Below are 25,127 nucleotides of genomic sequence, written 5' to 3' on the forward strand. Positions count from 1 at the left end.
CGCTCAGCCCTCTGCTGGCCTGGGTGAAAGAAACCCGAGGCCGGCAGCGAGCTGAGCAGGGCCAGCGGCTGGGACCCCAGGCTGGTAATGGGCTGAGTGGGGCTGGCGGCCGGGACCCCAGAGCAGCAGTGGGCTGAGCGGCTCAGCCCGCTGCCAGCCCAGGGTCCCGGCAGCCAGCCCAGGGTCCCGGCCACCGGCCCAATCAGCCCGCTGCTCTCTGACAGGGAGTTCCTCCAGGAAGGGCAGGCAGCCGCCGGCCAGGGATTCTTCCCCGCAGGGCAGTGGAAAGGCACCTCGGTGATCTTGGATGTGAGTTCCAAAGCCCCTGTCCATGGTGCTCAGGGAGCACTGGAGAGACTGTGCTCCGGGAAGCAGCTGCGTTAGGGCTCCCAGATGCTGCATGAACAGCTTGTGTAACTCTCTCCTGGCCCCTGGACTTTAAAGGGGGAGCCTGGACTGGTGCAAGGCGCCATGAGTAACAACTGGCCCCCTCTTTGCATGGCCCTGCTGCCACCTCTTGCTCCAACTCTCCTCTCCCCTTCTCTGGCACTGTGTCAGCCCAGGAGGGGGCCATGCCCCCAGCACCTCTGAGTCGGCTGGGCAGCAGTGGGGTTGGAGGGGTTTTGCAGCCTCTGGAAAGAACAGATGGAGACAGGGTGGCTCCTGCTGTGTCTGTGCATCCTAACAAAGTGGCACTTCAGCTTGGGCAAGAGTGGCCCCCTCATCTGGGCAGCTTTCAGCCCCCGGGAGAGTTCAGGTTTAAAATGCGCAAACTGCAGAGTGATCTGGGTAGGTCTTGCATTGAAGGGGATCTGCATCTCAAAGGGGAAGGCAGTGGGAAGTGCAGTGGTCCCTAGAAGCAGCCATATGAGTTTTTTGGGCAGCAGGGACCCAGGTCTTAAGGGCCGCTTCTGAGAGTTCCAGTCCCTGCAGTCAAGCATCAGAGGGGTAGCCGTGTTAGTCCGGATCTGTAAAAAGTGACAAAGAGTCCTGTGGAAACTTATAGACTAACAGCCATATTGGAGCATAAGCTTTCGTGGGTGAATACCCACTTTGTCAGTCCTTGCTGTGTCAGTTTCACGTCAGGAGTTGCAGCTGATCTGCTTCTCTGAGCCATTGGCATCACCGAAAGAGAGGAGCTGAAACTCCCTTGGGCACTGTGTCAATAAGAGTATTCGGTGCACAGGTTCATTTGAAAGAACCTCTTAATACTCCTTTATATGGTAGCAGTGTCTGTCCTCCCCCTCCCCCCACCCCCGTTGCTGGTACAGTCACTGCTTTTCCTCTTAAATGCACATGCTACCAACCTGAAGAGTATCTGGGGTGTTTGTGTGGATCAATATTGCTGGGAGAGATGGGAGCCCGAAAGGGTGAAATCTATATGGACTGTCCATTTAGATCAGCGGTAGGCAACCTATGGCACGCGTGCCAAAGGCAGCACACGAGCTGATTTTCAGTGGCACTTGCACTGCCTGGGTCCTGGCCACCAACCTGGGGGGATCTGCATTTTAATTTAATTTTAAATGAAGCTTCTTAAACACTTTAAAAACCTTATTTACTTTACATACAACAATAGTTTAGTTATATATTATAGACTTATAGAAAGAGACCTTCTAAAAACATTAAAATATATTACCTGCACGCGAAACCTTAAACTAGAGTGAATAAATGAAGACTCGGCATCCCACTTCTGAAAGGTTGCCAACCCCTGGACTAAATTAAACAACTTCTCTCCTTCCTTGGTGTTCACAACCACACTAATCTACATTTTCTATCTAAGGATCTCAACTTTTTTCCAGACACAGCCTACTCCAAACATGAAGGAAACTCACGAGAACTGATTCCTGACTGATATCAATACCTTTTAGTGCGGGGGTGTATAAAGTACCCAGTGGACTAATAAAGGACACACCATCCTCCCCATCCATTTCTGGGTCATTGTCCGCTGCAGCATTGCCACCTATGTCAAATCAGAAAGTACCTTAACATACTGTGGTTCATTAGATCTAAAACACAGTTAAGAATTGCAACATGCAAGCAAATTCACCGTATGAAGCATCCAAATGAGAAAGGGCAATTAATCAGTCGAAATATCCAACTGGGATGTTTAACGGATGGTGGAAAGGTTTAGTGGATAGTGGTATGGACTATTGGCCTTTCACTTCTGGGATTTCAGTTTAATAATGCTTGTGGTTCTTAATTAAGCAAATTAATCTGTCAACTCAGTCCCAAGCAGACCATTGCCCACTAAGTCCAAACATCATCTTTAATCATTTGGATGCTGTGAAAAAACATATAAATAGATCGTCCTATGCATTCACTTGGCCAGCAGACTGGACAATGCCAGTGCATAAGGGTTAATTCCACACAGTTGCTGATCAGGCTATGTACTCCACCAGCACTGGGAGTAACAGTCATCTGATCTGCTTTCTCTCCTCTACACCCTTGGGTCAGGGTGGTCCAACAGCGATGGGGGACTGAAGGAGCTTGCATGGGAAATGTTCAAGTGTGCCTTGGACAAGCAGAGGATCTCAGAAGAGGAGCAGTAGACCAATATTTGATCTGTTAACATGCACAGATGCCCTTCCTCCCCCCCCAAAAAGAGAGGGTTGTTTTTCCACTTTCATCACTTCTGGCAGGGGAGAAAATAGCACACTGCAAACAAAAGTATCTTACACGAGGCATTCTGTTGAAAAAATCGTTACACATAACATCACAATGCACGTGGTCAAGCTAGGAATTCAGGCTAATTACTTCCTTGCAGTGTTTTGAGTATACCATTGCCCTAATTTCAAGCCACAGTGGCGGATAACCAGGGGTAAGAAGTCCACCACAGCTGAAGAGATGGGTGGCCACAGGGACTGATTATGAGTTGTGGAGCTATTCACCTTATGGTGACGGCTTTCAGTCTGGCCCAAGTAGTAATTCAGTGTCATTACCATCTGACGGCCGACCTGGAGCCTACTGGAAAGGAATTAGTGGCCTCCATTCAGTTCCTTGTTGACAAAAGCCACCATCATAGCAGTCATTAATTGGCCTCCCCTGTTGGCAGTCTTAGCACAAGAGCCAAGGATTGGACTATGAAGACCGAAATACCTGCCTTGCCCTTAGAGGTGATTCCTCTAGGGTTGAGGCATGCTGGTCTTAGGACAGTGTGGAGGAAGCTTGGATTGCCACTGCTCATGCTGAATCTCCTTTAAGGCTATGTCTACACTGCACCGTTAACCCAGTAATTGGTACCAGAGTCTGAACATCTGGGTTAGCCCTGCTCAGGTGAGAGCACCTCCATAGCAAAGCCATATCTGGCTATTTCCACACTTGCCTACGTGTCTGGGGGAATACCCCATGGTTTTTCATGCTGAGACGCTCTAGGATTTCTTTCCCAACCAATTGTGGGAGAATTTGTCTCTTCTTCACAGGGAATGGTGGGAAGGGCATTGGAAGACTCGAATGATTTAGCCTGTGTAGTTAGATGTAGGTGGATTTCAGCCTGAGTTAAAGTGGAGTCATGGCTCTCAGCACCCCTCAGCTGGGTCAGCTAGCCTGGGCTCCAGACCTGGATAAAGAGTGTTTTCTTTCCCCCCTGCATGGATTGTAAGTGGGGTGAAGACTAAAACCCAGGTTAACTCTGCAATGTAGACATACCCTAAGTGTAAACACTGGCCATCAGACTCTGTGGCAAAAGCCCCCAGATGCTGGTCTTGACAACAGGAATGCAAAGCCTATGGCTCCTGCTTCTTCAGCATCATGGCCAAGAAATGAAAGACTCAATCCATAGTTATGAGTCAAGAATCACAACAGGATCTTGATGGCATAGTTTTCCACAGTGTAAAGCCAGGATTCCAGTTGAAGAACTGACATCTGGCTATTTGCTTAAAGGCTAAATAACATAAGCTCATCCAGAACTAAAAAGGCAACACACAGACATCCTATTACATAACAATCATATATACTAGCTATATGAGAATTTTTGATCAGTGTTTTGTTGACTGTTAGCACTAAAGGAGGGGAAGGGACACCTTGAACATGAAGCCACTTTACCTATATATCCTCCGCCTCCTCCACCTGAGGAGCACCCCCCTCCACCCCCTCCGAAACCCCCTCTTGTCTCCCACCCCCACTTCTTCATGGCCTGGGGGCAGGATTTTCCTCCAGTAGCACCTTCCAGCAAGGACTTTCCTGACCACAGGAAGGAAGTGTTATCATTCCAGCCACCTCCACCACCTGCAGTTAAGAAAAGAGAAAGCAGCCCATGTAAGTTTCTGTTACATCCAAAATATATATATCAGCAGAATGAATGTTTATTCCAAACACGTCAGCTGCAAGGGAGATCAGCGTATAGTGGTTAGAGAATGGGATGGGAGTCAGGACTGCTGGGTTCTATTGCCAGTCGGCCACTAACTGGCTGTGTATGACTTGTGGTCACTACAAACTCTCTGTGCCTCTTTTCATCCATCTATAAAAGAAGTGTAATACTGTAATGAGAGCTGGTCAGAAAATGGTATTTTTCCATGAAGAATGTAAAGAGATGAAAAATTAGAGTGTGTGTGGGGGTGTACGGGGAGATAGCATTTTTTTTTTTAAGGAAATGTTCCATTTTTTTCATGAAAAATGAAACCCAAACCTTTTTTGGTTTTCAAAAGGTTATTGGTTTTCAAAAAATACTGAAATAATTTTTTCACTAAAAAAACCCATAGAAAATGTTAAAAGAAACATTTTTCTGCAAATAAATGAATTAAAAATGCAATTTTTCTTCACCAACTTTTTTTGATTGAAACATTTTGACTAGCTCTAATTGTAATGGACCGGCTACTGTGTATGTGTTCTGTTGGCCTCTACGGGATAAAATCAGATATTCTCAAGTGTGTGTCTGGTCTCGTATTGGTGACAGCTAACACAGAATCTCCTTTCGCTTGACTGTAGTTGCTAGCACTTTTTGGAGCAGGAGGATTTAAGCATATCCTTGTTGCTGCTGCTATGAAGTTCTAAGAGGCCAGAGTGTGCAGCACAGTGAGAATGGGGAAAAAACAGTTACCGATCTTTTTGTAACTGTTGTTCACATCCATTACACATTAGATGACTCACAAGCTTACCACAGGAGGAGGGTAGGAGTCATGGAACAATTGATTGGAGCACAGCCCTGCCAACCGCCGCATCCTCTCTGGCCTGTTGATGGACGGTGTAGTGGGCTGTGAATGTGTGCACCAACGACCAGGTGGCTTCTTTACAGATCTCCCGGAGTGGAACCCGTGCCAGGAAAGCTGCTCAGGACGCTTGAGCTCTAGTTGAGTGAGCCGTGATCGCCGGGGCTGGCACCTTGGCAAGCTCATAGCACGTGCAGATGCAGTCCACAATCTATGACGATATTCGCTGCGCTGAGACAGGGAGTCCTTTCATTCTCTCCGCAATGGCAACGAACAACTGTGTCAACTTGCAGAAAGGTCTAGTTCGCTTCAGATAGAACGCCAGTGCCCTAAGGACATCCAGAGTACGTAAGCTATGGTGACTCGAGTCCATGTATGGTTTGGGAAAGAACCCTGGCAAACAAATGTCCTATCCCATGTGAAATTGTGAGCCTATTTTAGGGAGGAATTTAGGGTGTGGCCTAAGTTGCATTTTGTCCTTATAAAAAACTGTATAAGGGGACTCCGAGGTGAGGGCCCTCAACTCGGACACCCTCCTTGCGGACATAATGGCTACCAAAAACACCACCTTCCAGGAGAGATGAGTGAAAGAGTAAGAGGCTGGGGGTTCAAAAACGGGTCCCATGAGCTTGGTCAGGACCAGGTTAAGGTTCAAGGGAGAGACTGGAGGGCGCGAGTAGGGAAACACCCTCTCCAGTCCCTTGAGAAACAGGGCTACCATGGGGTTGGAAAACACAGAATGCCCCAACTCCCCCGGGTGGAACGCCGAAATGGCAGCCAGATGTACTCTAACTGAGGAGAGGGCAAGACCCTGATATTTAAGGTGCAGCAGGTATTCCAGGATAACTGGAACGGAGGCCTGAAGTGGCTGTATGTGCTTTGGTTCACACCAGCAGGAGAACCTCTTCCACTTAGCGAGGTATGCCACCTTAGAAGAAGGTTTTCTACAGCTGAGGAGAATTTGTCGCACCTGAAGAGAGCAGTGGCTCTCCATCGCATTCAACCACAGAGATACAGAGATTGCAGGTTTGGGTGGAGCAGGCACCCGCAGTCCTGCGTGATGAGATCTTGGTGCAGGGGCAGGGCAATCGGGTCAGCTACTGACAGCTCCAGCAAAGTCGTAAACCAATGTTGGCGGGGCCAAGCTGGGGCGATGAGAATCATTACCGCGTTGTCTCTGCGGACTTTGAGAACTCTGTGGGATCGCGAAGGCATCTGCGACTGAGGCCGGACTGTGGTTTTGGAAAGAGCAAAACTGTGGGCATTGACTGTTGTCCCTGGTGGTGAAGAGGTCCATTTGGGGAAATCCCTACTTCTGGAAGATCGATTGCAAGACATCCGGTCTTATCGACCATTCGTGCACGTGGTACAACCTGTTGAGGTGGTCTGCCAGCTCGTTCCGCTCCCCTAGGAGGTATGACACCTTGAGGTGTACTGAGCGGGCTATACAAAAGTCCCATAGGAGAAGGGCCTCTCGGCTCCACCCTGCTTGTTTATGTAGAACATGGCAGTGGTGTTGTCTGTCAGAGCTGTCACACTGTGACCTTCTAAAGCAGCATGAAAGGTTTGGCAGGCTAGGTGAACCGCCCTGAGCTCCTTCACATTGATGTGGAGCAACATTTCGTCCTGGGACCACAAGCCTTGTATCTGAAGGTCCCCTAAGTGCGCTCCCCAGCCAAGGTCTGACAAGTCCATTACCAGCGTCAGCGTGGGTTCCGGTGCAGTAAAGGGAATCCCTTCGCAGACTAACTGCTGGTTGAGCCACCAGCGCAGGGAGTCCAACTCCTGGGCAGAGATTGTCACTGCAAGGTCTGAGGGGTCTCTGCCCGGGTGATATGACTGGGCTAGCCACAACTGCAAAGTCCTGAGCTGTAGTCTAGTGTGTTTAACTATGTGGGTGCACACTGCCATGTGCCCTAGGAGCTGCAAGCAGCATCTGGCTGTGGTTGTGGGGAACCTCAGCATTGAAGCTATGGCACGCTGGATGACCAGAAATCTGGATTCTGGGAGGCCTGCTTGTGCCTGTACTGAATCCAGGACTGCCTCAATGAACTCCAGCCTTTGCGTAAGTATCAAGGAGGACTTGGGCATGTTGACTAGCAGACCCAGCCTGCGGAATACCTCCAGTGCCACCGCCACATGAGAACGGACTTCCTCCTCGGATCCACTCACGAGAAGCCAGTCGTCTAGGTACGAGTATACTCGAATTCTCCTTTTTTGTAGAAAGGCTTCCACTACTGACATGCATTTCATGAACATGAGGGGGGCTGCAGCCAGGCCAAAGGGTAGGACCGTAAACTGGTAATGGTGCTGGTTTATGGTGAACCGCAGGAACCGCCGGTGAGCGGGATGAATAGCGATGTGAAAGTACGCATCTTTCATGTCGAGGGCAGTGTACCAATCCCCCAGATCCAGGGATGGAATAATAGTGCTTAGGGAGACCATGCAGAACCGGACCTTGACTAAGAATTTGTTGAGTCCACGCAGGTCTAAAATGTGTTGAAGACCCCCCTTTGCTTTGGGAATAAGAAAATAATGGGAGTAAAACCCTTTCCCCCTAAGATTCTGAGGGACCTCTTCCACTGTCCCCGCCTCGAGGAGTATCCGTACCTCCTGCATAAGGAGTTGCTCGTAAGAGGAGTCTCCGAAGAGGGACGGGGAAGGGGGGTGGGAGGGACGGAAGGAGGAGAACTGAAGCATGTATTCCACTTGTACTGTGCATAAGAACCAATGGTCCGATGTTATATGGAACCATGCAGGGTAGAAGCAGGACAAGCGGTTCAGGAAACATAGGGAAAGATCCGGTAACTGGCTTGGTACGCTGTCCTCCAGCGCACCTTCAAAACCCTTGCTTGTTGCCAGGTTGCGGCTTGCCCTTGCCCTGGCCCTGGCCTTGGCTAGGTGTGTTGTTCTGCCTCTGCCTGTTGTCTCTGCCTCTCCTCCAATACAGCTCCTTTCTAGGGTGGGGCTGGTATTGTCTTTGCTGAGGCGGCTGGGGATTGAAAGGCTTCCTCTGCATTACCGGGGTGTGCATTCCCAATGACTTGAGGGTTGCCCGACAGTCTTTGAGGCTATGGAACCTGACATCCGTTTGGTCCAAAAAGAGACCAGACCCTTCAAAGGGGAGGTCCTGAAGGGTATTCTGGACCTCTGGCGGACGGCCTGAAGCCTGCAGCCACGCCGAGCGCCTCGTCACCACTCCTGAGGCGATTGTTCTGGCTGCTGCATCTGCCGAGTCAAGAGAGGCCTGCAGAGAGGTCTTGGCTACTACCTTTCCTTCATCCACGAGGGCTGCAAACTCAGGCTGAGAGCCCTGGGGCAAGGAGTCTTTATATTTGGAAACTGCCATCCAGGAATTAAAATTGTGTCTGTTCAGGATCGCCTGCTGCTTCGCGATCCTCAACTGGAGGCCGCCAGAAGAATAGACCTTCCTGCCAAATAGGTCTGGACGTTTAGCCTCCTTGGCCTTAGGACCTAGGGCTTGCTGACCATGTCGTTCCTGTTCATTGACTGCTGAGATGACCAGCGAACAGGGAGCCGGGTGACAAAAGAGAAAGTCATATCCCTTGGAAGGGGCAAAGTACTTCTACTCTACATCTTTTGCTGTCGGCGTGCTAAAGGCTGGGGTTTGCCAGACCGTCTTGTAGTTGGACTGGATTGTCTTTATGAGTGGGAGCACAATTCTGGAGGGCCCCTCAGGGCTTAGGATGTCCACCACAGGATCCTCCTGCTCTACTGCTTCCTCCGCCTGTAGGCCCAAGTTCTGGGCTACCCTGCAGAGTAGCTCCTGGTGCGCTCTGTGGTCAATCAGAGGAGGCCCTGACACTGTGGTGCCCGCCACGGCTTCATCTGGGGATAACAAAGAGGTGAGGGCCTTCCGCATCTCGTCTTCCAGCCCTTCTTGTCCTTCCTCGCATGCTGGGGGCTCCTCTGGGTCCTGCCTGACAGACTGCCTCCGGGATGGCACCGGGCTCGGTGCCGCTTCCGGTCTCCTGTGTTCTGGAGAAGCATCTGGTGACCTGGATACCATGGCCTCCTTGGGTGTGGAGGGGTGCCTGTGCGGGGACCAAGACTGATGCACTGAATAGCCAGATCTCGAGGCTCTGGAGGAGGGCCCCTGCTGTTGGTGATAGGCCCATGGTGTCCAAAAGGGCCACTGCCTTGGCGGGTCCCATTGGGGATGCCACGGGACTTGGGGATCCCTGATCGCTGGTGCCCTGCAGGCATAGCTGGAGCGGCCTGAGTCCATCTCGGATTCTGAGGACGCTGACCTGGAAGGCCAAGGCAGTGCTGTAGAACGGTGCTGCCGGGGGGCTGGAGAACAGCTCCTTGCCGACCGGGACCAATACTCCCAGGACCAGGATCGTTGGCTTCTGCTTGGGCCCGAGGACTTCGATCTTGTGTTACCTTGGAGCCAGCCCAGCGATGGCGCCGGGAAGTGGTGTCCTGGTGAGGCCGGTGCCTTATGCTGGCTGGGATCCAGTGCCTTCGAGTCCCGCTGGGTCAGGGGCAACTGGGAATCTGCAGAGGCCGAGCTTGACCGGGACCAATGCCGGGAGCGGTGCCAGGATGGTGACCTCAATCGGCGCACCACTGCCGGCTTGCCTCTTGACGGCACTCTAGGAGACGGTGCCAGAGGCTTCTCTTTGGCAGGGATGGGGCTTGCCGCCAACAACTGGATGATGTCCTTTGCCGCCTCAAATGTGTCTGGTGTAGAGGGCTGTTCTAGGAGCTCCTCCAGCCTGTCCTCTATGCTCAAGGGGCTTAGCCCAGGGCTCAACAGGCTCTTCAGCGCTGGAGCCACTGGAGCCAGAGCATGCCCTGTGGGAGCGCTTCCCTTCTGAGCACTCGTTTGCTTGAGCGGTGCCGGCTTCTTATGCGGGGAATGCCCTCGGCTTGTAGGCTGGCCCTTTGACCGTGCCGGTGAGGTCAAATGGTGCTGGGGGTTTTCTTGTTGCCTCGATGCGGCATGCTTGCAGTGCCCCACTGGTGCCGGATCGCGAACTGATGCCGGGGCACTCCGCACCGAGGACACTGGCATCGAGGCCAGATGGCCCGAAGCCGAATGTTGCAGCATGGCCTCCATGAGTAGCTGCTTGAGGCAAAAGTCTCTTTCTTTCTTAGTCCTTGGCTTAAAAGCCTTACAGATCTTGCAGTGTTCTGTCTGATGCGATTCCCCCAGGAGCGAAGACACAAGTCATGGGGGACACTAATCAGCATAGGCTTGCAGCACGTGGCGCAAGCCTTAAAGCCTTGGGCCTGCGGCATGCCCCATAGCCCAGGGCTGGTGCTGGAGACAACTTCCAACACCTAAACAAAGAAAGCTTAACTATCTATTATTAAGAAGTGCCAACTACTGATAACTATGCTAAGAGACACTCGCAAGTGAGAGATAGAGAGCTGTTCCAACACCGCCTTGGGTGGTAAGAAGGAACTGAAGGGGGGTCGGGTCAGCAGGGATATATATGCACCAGCATGAGGCGCCACTCTGGCGGGACTCCTCTCATGCTCTGACGGGAGCTGCTAAGGGAAAAAGTTTCCGACGTCCGTGCATGGATATCTGATGTGTAATGGACATGAACAATCACTTGAAGAAGTTGTTGGATTGATCCTTCACCACCACAACTCTTTAGTTTGCCATACAAAGCCTGAATAACTTGAGTTTGTGCAGTGGTGGGGGTGAATGGCTTCCCCAACACTGACAAGTTATATGCAGAAACCTGAGCTTAAGCTATGGGAATTAGAGTGGATGAGGGAGGAACTAACTTTCTATTACTCTGTCACCAACCTGGGATCTGAAATATGTTTTTCAAACAAACATTTAATTATCTTTTAAATTAATGGACCACCCAACACAAACCATTTTTCTTGAAACCAAATTCTAACTAATATTTCTACTACCTTTAGACATCTAATTTTCTGATATCAAAGAGTTTGTGCTTATACTCTTTAATAGCCTAAAATGCTAGAGTGATTCTTACTAGCACTACCAGTGCCTTTCATTTGAAGAGCTCAATGTACTTAAAAAATAGTAATTAGTTAAAGCTCACAACAGCCCTGGATGTAGAGAAGCATTATCCCCATTTTATAGGTGGCCAAACTGAGGCCTAGAGAGGTTAAGTGACTTGCCACAGGCCACAAAGTAAGTGGATGTCAAGAAGAGAATTAAGAGTCCTGACTTCCAGCCCTCTGCTCTCTATGCAATCCCCACTACTTAGCATTCAGTTTGGAACATTAAAAAGCCCAGTTCTGTGCCTCCATTCCCCATCTGTAAATTGGGGATACTAATACTTCTCTCTTTCAGACAAGGATTGGGGTGAGTTAATTTGAAATTGTACAAACTACCACATCTGTAAACACTAAATATTGTTAATTGTAATTTTGTTTATTTTTGCAGGGTTCATGATGATTGAAGGTTCAAGATCCAAAGTGTTGGACATTACAGAGCTATGGAAGAGGCTTTTTCAGCTCAAGAAACAAAACAAACAAACATACATTAAAGTGAATTTCATGCTTGGGAAAGGTGCCAGACTGACCGTCTATAAGACTGAAGTCCACAAACCACAGAACAGTGCAATCCAAGAACAAAGCTAGACAATGTTCTGTAGGGAACAATCCTGCCTTGGCAGGGAGATGGACTGGATGACAATAGGTCCTGCCCATCTCTATTTTTATGGTTCTGTAAGCAGAGACTGCTGAAGCACAAGCTACTCAGACAGAGAACGCACTTGCCCTGATGCGAGAAGGTGGTCCCCACCCCTGTGGCTCATTCAGTCCCTGGCCTTTTTGCAGGGACTGCTAACCAGGCTGCAATATAGCTCTGTCTGCACTAGCCTGGGAAGCTATGCTGTAAAAATGCAACATGATTTCCATGTCTACAGGGATGTCTTCCCTGTGGTGACAATGGTTTCTGAGAGTCTCACATTTTCATATCTTATGTTCTGTCCTCAAAGATTTGCTGAGACAAGGTGGGTGAGGTCATATCCTTTACTGGACCAACTTCTGTTGGTGAGAGAGATAAACTTTGGAGTTTACAGAGAGCTCTTCTTCAGGTCTGGGAAAGATTTTCTGAACAGAGTAAATGTTCCTTACCTGCAGCTCCTGAATTTCCATTCAGCCCTGGAACAGATGAATCATTCTCCAGCCTTTCTGGATGAAAAGTATCTGTTTTGGCCCTGTAGGCCCTGCCACCACCTCCTGCTGCAATTATCAAGGGGACTGGTTCTCCATTCTCCATCTTAACAGGGTGAATTGAGAAATGTAGCTGGGGTTTACGCTGTGTCAGACATGCAAATACAAGTTCATCTCACACGCTAGTTACTTCATATTGCACGAGGCATGCCCCTAAGACTGCTGAGCAGTCCAAATTACAATTGCCTTATTCACGTACCTGCATCCAAAGATTAATGGATACTACTAATTGTCCCATGTTCAGTGGAGAACAGTAGCTTCGATGGCTATATGTATTGTGCACGCCAGTGCTTGTGGCTCTTGTAAAGCATGTAATGTTACCCTGTATGATGTAGTATATCAATTACAAGAGCTCTATGGTACACTACTCTGTGTAGTGCAGTACAGTGGCTCCACTTTGCAGGGGATTACCACTCTGGGAGCTACTTGAGTGTGCAGAGTTACTATGATATGGTACAAGTCTATTGATCTGAAGCGTATTGAGAACACACAACACTGGGATTTGGGATGAATGCTGATTGATTAGCCAACTTTTGATAAAATGTAAATGACCTGCAGTGGTGATCAATGGTCTTTGGCGGAAAGGCTACACTTACAGCAGAGCATAAAGGCTGATCCCAATTGTTCGTATGCCATAGCACAGCAGAAGTCAAAGGCTATAGGGCCTTGTGTATTCTGCTCAAGAAACTGCAGTGAAATTTACACATTGGACAGAACTGTGCTCCAGAATCTCAGATCACAATAAAAAATCATATTTTTAGTCCTTGTGGTTGCAAGGTAAACCTTAAAAATGTGAACAGAATGTAAACTGATGCAGTGACCCTGCCTGAGTCAGCAGACAGCCTTAGCAAAAACTTGAAGAGGTATGAACAGGGCCATTCAGCTCCATAAGGCCCATCTCTGGGCATCCACGGCCATACATTATAAATAAAAGTTATATTTAAGCTCACTTTAAGGCTTGTTTACTCTGTCAGAGCAGTTTAAAGGGTCCTTAGTGTAAGTGAGAATCAGGCCCAGAGAGTTCTTGGTGCTCCAGGGTATATTGTAGGCGGCACTTACTAAACAAAGGGTGGCATTCACATACAAGTCTAGGTAGCGTGCAGCATTTTTATGTAATAGGACATAATGGCTATGTTCCTGTACCTTAAATATATACGTTGCTCCTCCCCCTCCACCACCTCCTCCTGCCCATTCATGGACACTCCTGTTTACTCGAATCTCCTCTTCGATCACGTTATTCTCGCCAATGCATACTTTCTGTATAACGTGGTTAGTCTGCAGATAGAACAGCAAGTCTGAGTTCAGACAAGGAGCCTCCATTTTGCTGCACACACAAAGCAAGCTCATCAGCTACAAAGGCCTCATATGCCTCCCTCCCCTGCATTTGCAAACCAATGGTTTAAATGTGCTTCTACCAAAAGCAAAGGGAATTTTGCCACTGACTCCAAAGGGGGAGGAGAAGCATGCTCACACTCTCCTACAAGAGTGTCACCTTTAGTTCTGCTACAGGTCAGAGGAATTTATGGTTTTTTACAACTGAATCCTTTAAAAATGAATCCAGTGCTGACACAGGCGCTGACCTTCCAAAATGCTGGGGGGTGCTTGACCCCTAGCTCTGACCCAAGCCCTGCCCCCACTCCACCCCTTCTCTCAAGGCCCCACCCCTTCCACCCTGCTTGGCCCTGTCTCTTCCCACCCAGTTCCACCCTCTCCCCCAAACATGCCACGTCCTCACTCCTCCCAGCCTCCTGCACGCTGCAAAGCAGCTTTTTGTGGTGAGTGGGAGGCACGTGGAGGGAGGGGAAGGCACTGATCTGCAGGGCCCACCGGGAGGCAGGAGGTGCTGGGGGGAGGGGGTGGTGCTGATAGGGGGGGTTGCTGGTGGGTGCTCAGCACCCACCCTTTTTTCCCTGTGGGTGCTCTAGCCCTGAAGCTCCCACGGAGTCGGCGCCTATGAGTGCTGATCAAAAGAGGCAAATAGACATCCCTAGAAACTGATGTCCTTTATTTATCCACAGGAAAGGTATGGCATAACCTAAGGGTGACTCTGCGTGCTAGGGGTTATGATTCCTCTACTCATGCGCACATGCTCAGGACTGCTGGAACAATTTGTATAGTGGGGGTGCTAAGAGCCATTGAACCAAACTGTAAACCCTGTATACGATGGAAGCCACTTCAAGCCAGGCGGTGCCACAGCACCGCCAGCACCTCCTACTTCCAGCACTGATGCACATACTCATGCTAACTCTCATCGAGCTAGCGTAAATATAAATAGCACTGTAGCGGCAGCAGAGGCGCGGCTGAGCTGTGCAGAGTACAAACCTGACAGAAACTGGTGGGTATATTCGGCACAGCTCAGTCACCCTTCCACTGCTGCTGCTGCCACAGCCGCACAATTTATACTCATGCTAGCTCAAGTGTACGCAAGGAGGTGAATCACATCCCTAGTTTGCATCATAGTACAGATGTAGCTGGTGCGAACCCCTCCCACTTCCTCCTACCCATAACAGTACCACATGGTTTTCACCTAGCACTTTTTACCCATAGATTTCCATGGGCTTTACAAAGGCAGGTAAGTATTGTTACTATCTACATTTTACAAATTGGGAAACCGAGGCACTTAGCAATGACATGACTTGCTCCAAGTGGTAGCCAGGAATAGAACCCTGGTCTCCTGACTCCCAGTCCAGTGCCCTAGCCACTGAGCCCTACTGCCAACATGTTTCAGTCTTGACTTTGAGGGACCAGCTAAGGATAAAGATTCACTGGCAACCAGTGCCAAATGCCAAGACAGTTTTGTGGTGGACACTAGTTCACTTGGCAGTCTGCTGAGTCCACACCAACTCATTTCAAATAGACTAAGAGAGAATTAGAATTACCATCCCTAACCCAGGAGAAAGAACAGTAATTTGGTGACTAATTATGCTCACGTGGTTCACACCTGTTTTCCCCCTAAAGTCAATCAGAGCACTTGTGTGTGTGTGTCCAATGAGCATGATTTAGCTCTGGGGATTTACATTGGTTGCAGCTCAGCCATTAGTTATATTACTTTCTGGTTGTCACTTAAATATCTGCCTCTCAATTTCTATCTTGTTATTTATATACTGGGCTCAACACTGGGGTAATGAGCTGTATTGGAAATATTTACAGATAATATTTGTCTAAATATAATCCTCCTTCTGTATCTTCCTACTCTGTCACACAAGTATTTTATTGCAGCAGTAGAACTTGACGCATGCATCTTTCCAATTTAGAACTGAAGTGTTTTGTTTACCATAAAGTGGACTCAAAACTTGCCTGCTGAGTAACACAGGCACAATTAAAAATCTACTTCAGGCAAGAATTTGATTCAGAGTTTGGAAGGGGATGATTAATAAAATGACAAAGTGCAATGATCCAGAGAGACCAGTAAATTACAATTGGATTAGAAAAAAAAAAACAACCTTCATTGCAAAGACATAACTGATTACAATCCAATCAAGTAAAAGTCCTTTCCACAAGTCAATGCACTCTCTTTGTGTCGATGAAAGAATTACATTAGCACTCAATAAATTCTCGCTAAGATCACAGTGGCCTGTAATTTAATGACTCCATATATTATATTGCACTGGAATGGCTTGATTATACATGCTAAATGAAGGTCTGAGTTAGGATATATCTGATTCTAAAAGGTTCTTACATTAACTGTGTGTGTATATGATTACATGTGTGTTGGAGACATTATTCCAGTTTTAACATTTTCCGCAAGATTTGGCTTTGGGGCCCCCAGACCCTTCCACTTTCCTGCCTGTATCGTCCTTCCCTTCCCAAAATCTGTAATGGGCAGCAATGCTTTGGTTTCGTGAACCCCAGCCGCATAATAAATGCCACCACCAAGAATCCTGCAGAATACTAAATGCCCAGATCAAAAGCTGTGGTGAAATTTCACAGGATAATACTTAATTTTCCTCCATCAGGGCTTCCAGCAGTAGTAATGGAAGGTGATAATCTTATAAGCAATTTGTAGTGATTCTTATTAACAGTGGAAGTTAGTTAATTCAGTAGTAATGCCTTCAACCTCTCCCATGCACAAACAAAGCCTGAGCAAATGGGGTTTGTGTGGTGATTCATGTAGGATTTGAGGGGCCCCTATCAAAGATGGGGCTGAGGTTGAAAGGAAGGGAAAACCCCATGAGGCCAAACTTGCAGAGCTTCAAGGGCCCCACTGTTCCATGGTAGGACTGCAATATCAGGCCCTTATGGGTATGTGTACACAACAAACACCTGCAGCTGGCCCAGGTGAGCTGACTTGGACTCAGGCTGCAAGACTGTACAATTGTAATGAGGCTGTTCGGCTTGGGCTGGACCCGGGGCTCTGAGACCCTCTCCCCTTGCAGAGACACAGGGCTCAGACCCCATAGCCCGAGCCCCATGAGCCTGACATGAGCCAGCTGCAGGTGTTTAACTGTAGTATAGACATACCATTAATATTAAGTCACTACCAGAAATCTTGTATCTGTAGTTTGAACTACTCAGAACAAAATCCCTAAATTCAGACAGCTGTAATATTAAAGATCCCAGTGCTGGAAAAGGGTCAACACAAGACAGAATTGGCAATCACTTACACTAGGGCAGGCATCCTCTCCTTGCTGGCCCACCAAGATGTATAAGGCATCATCCTTTTGGAGGTCAAAAATCCCCAATATGGACACACCATGGGACCTCACCATAGTATTCTTCCCTCCTTTCCCACCAGCTGCTCCATAGCCTGAGATGCTGCAATGAAAAGAAAAGAAGATAAAAGCCTGGTACCAAATTGCATGGGTGAAAGCAGCGTAATGGAATCCTAACCCCTATTACACTGTTCAGCCAGTAGGTGGTGATATATGTAACATACCTGATTTAAGCTAATGTCAGTACATTAGAGCTTATAGAGAACGCACTTGGCATGTATCTTTCTGGGAAAGGAAAACTCTGTGACTAGACCATATCTGGTGCAGACAGTAGCAGTGCTGAAACCTGCTGTGTACAAGGTGTGCATGGCATGGTGTCAGGAGTAAACTAGTGACAGAGGAGAATAGAAACAGAAGCAAAGCAGCAACAAAAGTTGCAGCCAGAAGGAAAAAAGCACCAAAGGTTGCAGGATCTCATCTACATGCCTCTCTTCGATGCCCAAGAGAACTTCAGCTTTGAGAAACCTTCACAATGGACAGACTGAAGCAGTATTTTGCAAGGTTTGGAATTGCTACCAAACCGAACACTACAAGTATGCTCTTTAATTTATGCTATGGGAAAGCAGGCAGAGCATATCTTTATATCCTTTGACTTTACTAAAGACAGTCACAAAGAAGACTATGGGTACGTCTACACTACCCGCCAGATCAGCGGGTAGAGATGGATCTATTGGGGATCGATTTATCATGTCTACCGTAGACATGACAAAATTGATCCCCAATCACTCTGCCATCAACTCCAGAACTTCAATGCAGTGAGAGGCGGAAGCGAAGTCAATGGGGGAGCGACAGCGGTCAACTCGCCACCATCCTCACGGCCAGGTAAATTGACCTAAGATATGCCAGCTTTGTAGCTGAAGTTGCATATCTTAGGTAGATCTCCCGCCCTCCAGTGTAGACCTAGCCTAAGAAAGGGTTCTGGCTATATTTGACGCATACTTTATACCCCAGAAAAATGTGGTTTATAAAAGAACATGTTTTCACCAGAGAATTCAAGGACCAGGGGAAAACATTGACTGTTTTACAGGAACTCTGCATGCAGTGGCTGGAAACTGCAAGTTTGGAACTGCAGAACATGAAATTTTCAGGGCTTGTCTCCACTTACCAGGGGATCGATGGGTGGCGATTGATCCTCCAGGGGTTGATTTAGCGGGTCTAGTGAAGACCCGCTAAACTGACCGCCAATCGCTCTCTCCTCGACTCTGGTACTCCACTGGAAGGAGAAGCACAAGGCAAGCTGACAGGAGAGTTTCTCCAGTTGACCCAGCATGGTGTAGACACTACAATAAGTCGACCTAATAAGTCGATCATCAATTTAGATACGCAACATCAATGCGTAACTTAGGTCAACTTAGCCCCATAGTGTAGACCTGCCCTCAGAGACAGGGTGGTTATTAACAGATAAAAACCTTTCACAGCAGCTACAACTGAAGAGATTTAACCCTAAGCACAGCTATCCAGATAGCAAAGCAGTCTGAGCAGTGAGACAGCAAAACCAAGAGCAACTTGCCAAACTTGAAAGACAAGGAACTAGCTTAGAAGCAGTTAACAGATGCAGCATGAATGCTACAAGGCTTTACCATAAGACAGCTGAGGCAGAGACAGAACTGCCAGGTAAGAGGTACAAATTCCAGTCAAACACCAAAGTCTGACAGCCTAAATGCACAAGATGTGGAAAAATTCACATCTCAACAGATGATGCAAGTCCAGCCAAAGGCATAAGCTGTGATAAATGCACAAAATTATGGACATTTTGCAGTTGTTTGCTGCATCAAAACAGTCAGGGAATTGACTCATATTACAAACAAAAGCCATTGTTTCTGGGATCTATCCTTTGTGATAACATAGAGCCTTCCTGGAGAGTGAAACTGAATAATCCAGTAAAGACTATTGATTTTAAAAGTGACAGTTTTACATCAGATGACAGACACTCAGTCAGAGAACTGCCAGGTCTAGAACTCGGTGACCATGTTCGTATCAATTGGATATGGAAAAAGGATGGACAACTCCAGCTATCATAAAGAAAAGAATTCAGTGCCCTGGTCATATGTGATTGAGACGAACAGTGAATAGTTCAACAGGAACCACTGACATCTACAATTTGGTTCCTCGGGAAAAAAAAACAATCAACAGAGCAAACTCTATAGATGGCAGATGCAGAGCAAGATGATGACTCAAGGATTCCAGACCAACTATAGCCAGTCACTGCAACTAATGGACAGCCAGAGTCACATAATTAGAAAACCAGTGTGATTCAGAGACACTTAACGGACTGATCCTTTTTGAACTTCAAAGACAGTGTAAATTTGATAAATGGTAGGAATGTAAAACTTAAAGGGGGAGATGTAAGGGAATGCTAAACTGTATTATACTATTCAGCCACTAGGTGGTGTTGTGTGTAAAATACCTTATTTAAGCTAACCTCAGACTTACATGGCAGAACATTAAAGGAGTATATAGTTAACACATCTGGTGTCTCTCTCTCCAGGAGAGGAAAGCTTAGGGTTGCCAACTTTCTAATCACACAAAACCAAACACTTTTCCCTGGACGCCTCTCCCCTACCCCGTCCCTTCTCTGAGGCCCTCTCACTCCATCCCCCCTGCCTCTGTCACTCACTCTCCCCAACCCTCACTCTCTTTGGGCTGGGGCAGGATTTGGGGTGTGGCAGGAGGGTGAGAGCTCCGCGGTTGGGCTGGGGATGAGGGATTTGGGGTGCAGGAGAGGGCTCCGGGCTGGGGGGTGGGGGCAGGGATATGAGGTCTGGGCTGGCATAGCAGGCTCCAGGCGGGGCCAGAAATAAGGAGTTCAGGATTTGGGAGAGGGCTCCGAGCTGGGGCACGGGGTTGGGGTGTATGGAGGGTGAGGATTCCATCTAGGGGTGCAGGCTCTGGGGTGGGGATGAGAGTTTGGGGTGCAGAAGGGGGCTCCGGGAGGTGGGGTGGGATCTGGGGTGGGTCAGGGATGAGGGCTCCAGGAGGGAGTTTGGGTGTGGGAGGGGAGGGTCCAGCCAGTGCTTACTGCGGCTCTCAGGAAATGGCGGCCAGGTCCCTGCCGCCCCTAGACACATGACGGCCAGGGAGGCTCCACATGCTGCCCTTGTACCCACAGGCACTTCCCCCACAGCTCCCACTGGTTGCAGTGCTTGGCTAACGGACGCTGCAGAGAAGGCCTCAGGGCGGGGGCAGCACGTGCAGCCTCCCTGGCTGTTCATGCATCTAGAGGCTGCAGGGACCTGGCGGCCGCTTCCAGGAGCCACATGGAGCTAGGGCAGGCAGGAAGCCTGCTGTAGCTCCAGGCCTCCACTGTGCTGCCGACCAGACTTTTAATGGCCAGTCATCGATGCTGACTGGAGCTGCCAGGGTCCCTTTTTGACTGGGTGCTCCGGTCAAAAACCGAAATCCTGGCAACCCGGACCTTTTCATCGGGCCCCTGCCCCGCGGACCCGACCGGCCCCCCCGCCCCTTCTCCGCAAGCCAGCTGCATGATCTGCAGCCGGTCCGCTTCCAAACCGCTCCAAGGAAACATCTCTACACGCTCGTGCTCTACATCCTTCACTTCCTCACCCTCGTGTCCCGCCCTGACATGAAGTGGTGGGACCTCCTGCCACCTCTCGAGGGTGAGGAGCCCTGGTGGGCCAGCCTATACTCTACCCTGGTCCCGAGGCCTGCCGGGGATATCAGTTGGCAGCTCCTTCATGGGGCTGTGAGCATGGGCATGTAATTGGCACAGTTTACCCCTACCCCAGACACCTGCCCCTTCTGCGGCGTGAGGGAGACCCTGGCGCACGTTTACTTGGAGTGCGCCAGATTGCAGCCCCTATACTGGCTCCTCACCAATCTACTGTTGTGTTTCTGGCTGCACTTTTCCCCTCACCTTCTTCTCTATGCATTCCCTATCCATGGCCCCACAAAGTCACGGGACCTCCTGGTCAACCTCCTCCTCACCCTGGCTAAAATGGCCATCTACGCAACCAGGGAGAGGAGGTTGGCCGATGGAGACTCCTGTGACTGTGGGGCTTGTTTCCGATTCTTAGTCCGTTCACGCATCCGGGCAGAGTTCCTCTGGGTGGCATCCACTGGCTCCCTTGATGCCTTCAAGGAGCAGTGGGCGCTGTCCAGGGTTCTCTGCTCCATGTCCCCATCAGGCTCCCTTCTTATGACCCTTTGACCGCACTCCTGTCCCTGTTCTTTTATTAGTTGTCCCCCGAAATCAGTTGGGTTCTGAGGTCCTGTAGATCCTCCCCATAGGCTAGGGGGGGATCCTTTAGCAGTGGGTCGGCCCCCCACTTCCCAGAAACCCAATAGGTACAGACCCTTTCAGATTTTTTCAAGTTATAATAGTAATTTCTAACCTGTCTATAACTTTGGGATGCAAGAGTCCTATTCCTCCCATTAGGGAATCTTGCTCAAAGCATTCTCTCTAGTGATATTTGAGTTAGTTTAATGAACAGATGACAATGACCAGTAAACAATGCCCTTACAGCAGCAAATTTAGTGAACATTTTGAAAACAAACTACTTCAATTTCTTCATCACTGATGGTAATTATATAGTATGGCTCAGAGAATCTGCTCAGATAAAACATCATCCAAAGAATAAAGAGCTATTGGTAATGAAGGGGAAAAAAAAAAAAAACCCTAGGAAAGCTCTGTGGCCAGTCCATGTTAGGTACTGAAGCCTGATCTGCTAGTAGCAGCCCTGCAATCTACCATGTACAAGAAATACATGACAAGCAGCTTCTAAGAAGAATCACAGGAACTACTGATGGGACAGAATTGATCCTTTCCCCTGTCAATAGCAGATTCTGTGATTACACTTGCAAAGAACATCAGCCAATGATTAATATTTAATTGTACTGCTGTAGCACTTAGGAGCCTCAACCAGGGCTCCATTGTGGTAGGCACTATATGAACACATAACAAAAAGATGGAGTCTACACCAAAGAGCTTACAGTCTAAGTAAATCAAGATCCAAAACTTCTTTGGAAAAGCAGGATTGTGAACTCTGAAGACTGATGTCCTCTGCTTATCCAGAGAACAAGTACAGCCAGGGCAACAGCAGTGCAAGCCTCTCTCACTTCTATTCCAGAGTAAGAACAGTTGATGCCGAGCATGGCTTGTAAACACAACTTTGTTGTGTACAGAGATTCCTCTCCTCTGGACTGAGTACTCCTTGCTAGCTTTAGAGTTGAACAGAGGGAAAGAGAACACGACGAGAGTCTATAAATATGAGATTCAACAGGAGGAGACTCGAGAAAGCAGACAAGGAAACTGTTCCAGATGATAGCAGCTGCAGGGGAGAAGGCTATCTCGCACCAACAGTGGCAAGACTGTGTGAAGGGACTGAAGAAGCATAGAGGAAAACTCTGGCTGGAGCAAGTTCAAGTGTACTTTGACAAACAAGGCAGGCAAAGTCACCAGACCATTATATTTAGAGTGTAACACGCACCTTCTCAAGGTGGTGCTCTGTCCCCTTCGAATGGTGTCTGCTCCACATATAAAGGGTGATATTTTTGGCCATTCATTGAAAGTGAAGCTTTTCATGGGAAAGGATTGGTGTCAAAGAATTTCCTGTTTTGAAATTTTTTTCAAAAAAGGTTTCAAAATTGCCAAGACATCCTGACTGCCATTTCCACAACGGAATGTTCCTTTTATGACTGTAAGAAAAGGCTTTTCATTAAGAAATAAAAATTAATTTATGTAACAATATTTTTTTTTAAACAAAAAAGGGTTGAAACTGAAATGAAATGTTTCAAAACTATTAAAACAAAATGTTTTGATGGACTCAAACCAGGATTTGGGATTTTTTTGGATGATCAGATGGTAATTTTTTTTGAGATTTTGGCTTTTTGTCCCAATTCAAAATGGGAAAAAATATTGAATTTTCCCATGAGAGGAAACCTTTCCCACCCAGTCCTAGGGATGAGCCTCCTACAGCCTTGGGCTTTTAACTCAATCAGTAAAGCCTCACATTTTGAAAACCAGATGTTCCAGATACAATCTCCACTGCAGACAACCCACCCAAAAATGTCATGTTACAATTATATCCCTCAAATCCTCCCTCTTTTATGCAAAATAATAAAAATAAATGTGCTCCTCTATAACAGCATTTATCCAAGGACCTCAAAGTACTTCAGAAACACCGAACTAAGCCAGGCAACTCCCACTGTGAGACAGCTATGAATTACACCCCTTATTTTAGCAGTGGGGAGATTGGGACACAGAGAGCCAAATTTCAACCCAGTGTATGCAGGTGAGTTTCCACTGACTTCAGTGGCATTGCAACCACTTACATCGGAGTGGAATTTGGCCCAGTGAGGGTAAGACACTTGGTCCAGAGTGATGCATGATCCTCAAGCAGAGTCAGGAATGCAACACAAGGAGCTCATTACCTACTCTAACTATTAGCTATATCTTCAGCTAATGAAACTAATCTAATTACTTTATTTAAGAAGGAGAACCGGCTTTCCTTTAATCCCCATTCCTTCAGTTTGGGCTCTGAACTTTGCCTGACATGGCACCACATGTAAATGGAGTACAAACAGCAGTATACATGGCACAGGACTGCTCTGCACAGCCCCGTCCCTACCAATTATGGTGCCCTACGTAGCCTGAACACCTGCTCTCCCCCTCCCTGCGGAGGGTCTGGGCTGCTCTCAAGGCCTCCGCGACCACGGAGGGAGTAATTGTGGAGGGCTGCTTTGGGGGGGAGGGGAGCACACAGACCCAGAATGGCCAGGAGATTAGCAAGGGGCCTGGCACCGACAGCAGGAAGCAGAATGACCCGGCCTCAGCTCACTCCATTCTCCCTGTCCCAGCTGTATCGCTCGGGGGAGGTGGCTTGGGGAACAGGGTCCCCCTGTACTCACCGGTGGCGGGAGGCAAAGCGACACAGCAGAGAGTCAGTGGCGTGGAGTGGCCTGGGTTGCTCTGGTTTCTGCCACTGCCAGTGAGTGCAAGGATAAGCCTGACCCCTGCTGCTAGTGCCAGTCCCCCCCTCCCCTCCCCTACTAATCCCCAGGGCTGTGTCCATCGCTGGGGGAGGGGGCTTGGGAGAAGGGATGGAAAAATGGGGGCGGGAAGAAGCGGGTTGGGGAGGAGGGAGTGCTCCTGCTACCCACCCCCAGGAAAGCACAGGGGGGCCAGCTGGGGGATGGGCTGGCCACTGGCACTGCCACATACAAAATATGTAGCTGCGTAGGGCACCATGAAATTTGGGGCAATTTGGTGCCCCAAATTTCATGGTGTCCTATGTGGCTGTGTATTTTGCATATGCCTAAGGATGGCCCTGGCTCTGCACTAGGACTGTTTCCCCAAAGGATCTCAAGCAGCTCGTTCAGCCAAGCTCCACGTGCTAGTTACTACTGTGAAAAAATAAGGTTTTGAGATTCTGTTCCGAGGCAGCCAGCACGAAGTGAGCATGATGCTGAAGCAACTGTGGTGTGCCAAGTGCCTCAGAAAGCAGACGAGATCCTCGGAATGTGAAATAATTATGTTGGTGCCACGTTTTTAACCAAACCAATCATTCCTCAAGAAGGCTGTACCCAAGCCAGGAGCGAAAGTGAGGGACACTGCCTAGGGTCCTCTGAACAGATGCTGCACAGACCGGGAGATTACTGAGCTGATTTGCAGCAGGACATTGTAATGGCTAATGAGGTGCACCATGAAGCAAGGCAGACTGGCAGGGCTAATCAGCTGCAATTAGAAGCCATATTTTTCTACATCTGAATAGATTTTGCATACAAGCAATAAAGTCAGGACGTGCGAGACACCCCATTAGTGGCTCATTCAGAAGCTGCAGGCGAATGTGAGCAGCAGACGCATCACCCCGGCTGCTCCCCTTTCATCAAAGGAGCCAACTGTTATTTAAACAAACAGAATGTTTAGTCTTTATAGTATGAATCCCTGCACCAATACAGAGACTACTGGTGCATGAGGAGGTGGGTGTTGGCTTGCAGGTTTGAGGCCTAAAAGAGACAGACAGCAGCCCAGAAAATCCAGAGGAGGGAATAATTTATATTTCCTTCCTGACTTCCTTCCTTTTGGCTTTTATTATATCATGACTTGTGCACATTGAGGAAG

General features: G+C 48.5%; 1 protein-coding gene across 1 annotated transcript in view; it reads right to left on the bottom strand.

Annotated features, from left to right (window-relative positions):
• The window catches only part of ALK (ALK receptor tyrosine kinase), a 635,008-nt gene that overhangs the window by 47,869 nt on the left and 562,012 nt on the right, over window positions 1-25,127 (bottom strand). The window contains exons 13-17 of the mRNA XM_075064275.1: window positions 16,940-17,090; window positions 13,479-13,610; window positions 12,237-12,381; window positions 4,162-4,224; window positions 1,862-1,960 (exon numbers count right to left, since the gene is read on the bottom strand). Of these exons, the coding sequence (XP_074920376.1) occupies window positions 1,862-1,960; window positions 4,162-4,224; window positions 12,237-12,381; window positions 13,479-13,610; window positions 16,940-17,090 (590 nt within the window). The remainder of the gene's footprint in view (window positions 1-1,861; window positions 1,961-4,161; window positions 4,225-12,236; window positions 12,382-13,478; window positions 13,611-16,939; window positions 17,091-25,127) is intronic.

This window comes from Chelonoidis abingdonii, chromosome 3 (assembly GCF_003597395.2).
Source record: "Chelonoidis abingdonii isolate Lonesome George chromosome 3, CheloAbing_2.0, whole genome shotgun sequence".
Lineage (NCBI taxonomy): Eukaryota > Metazoa > Chordata > Testudines > Testudinidae > Chelonoidis > Chelonoidis abingdonii.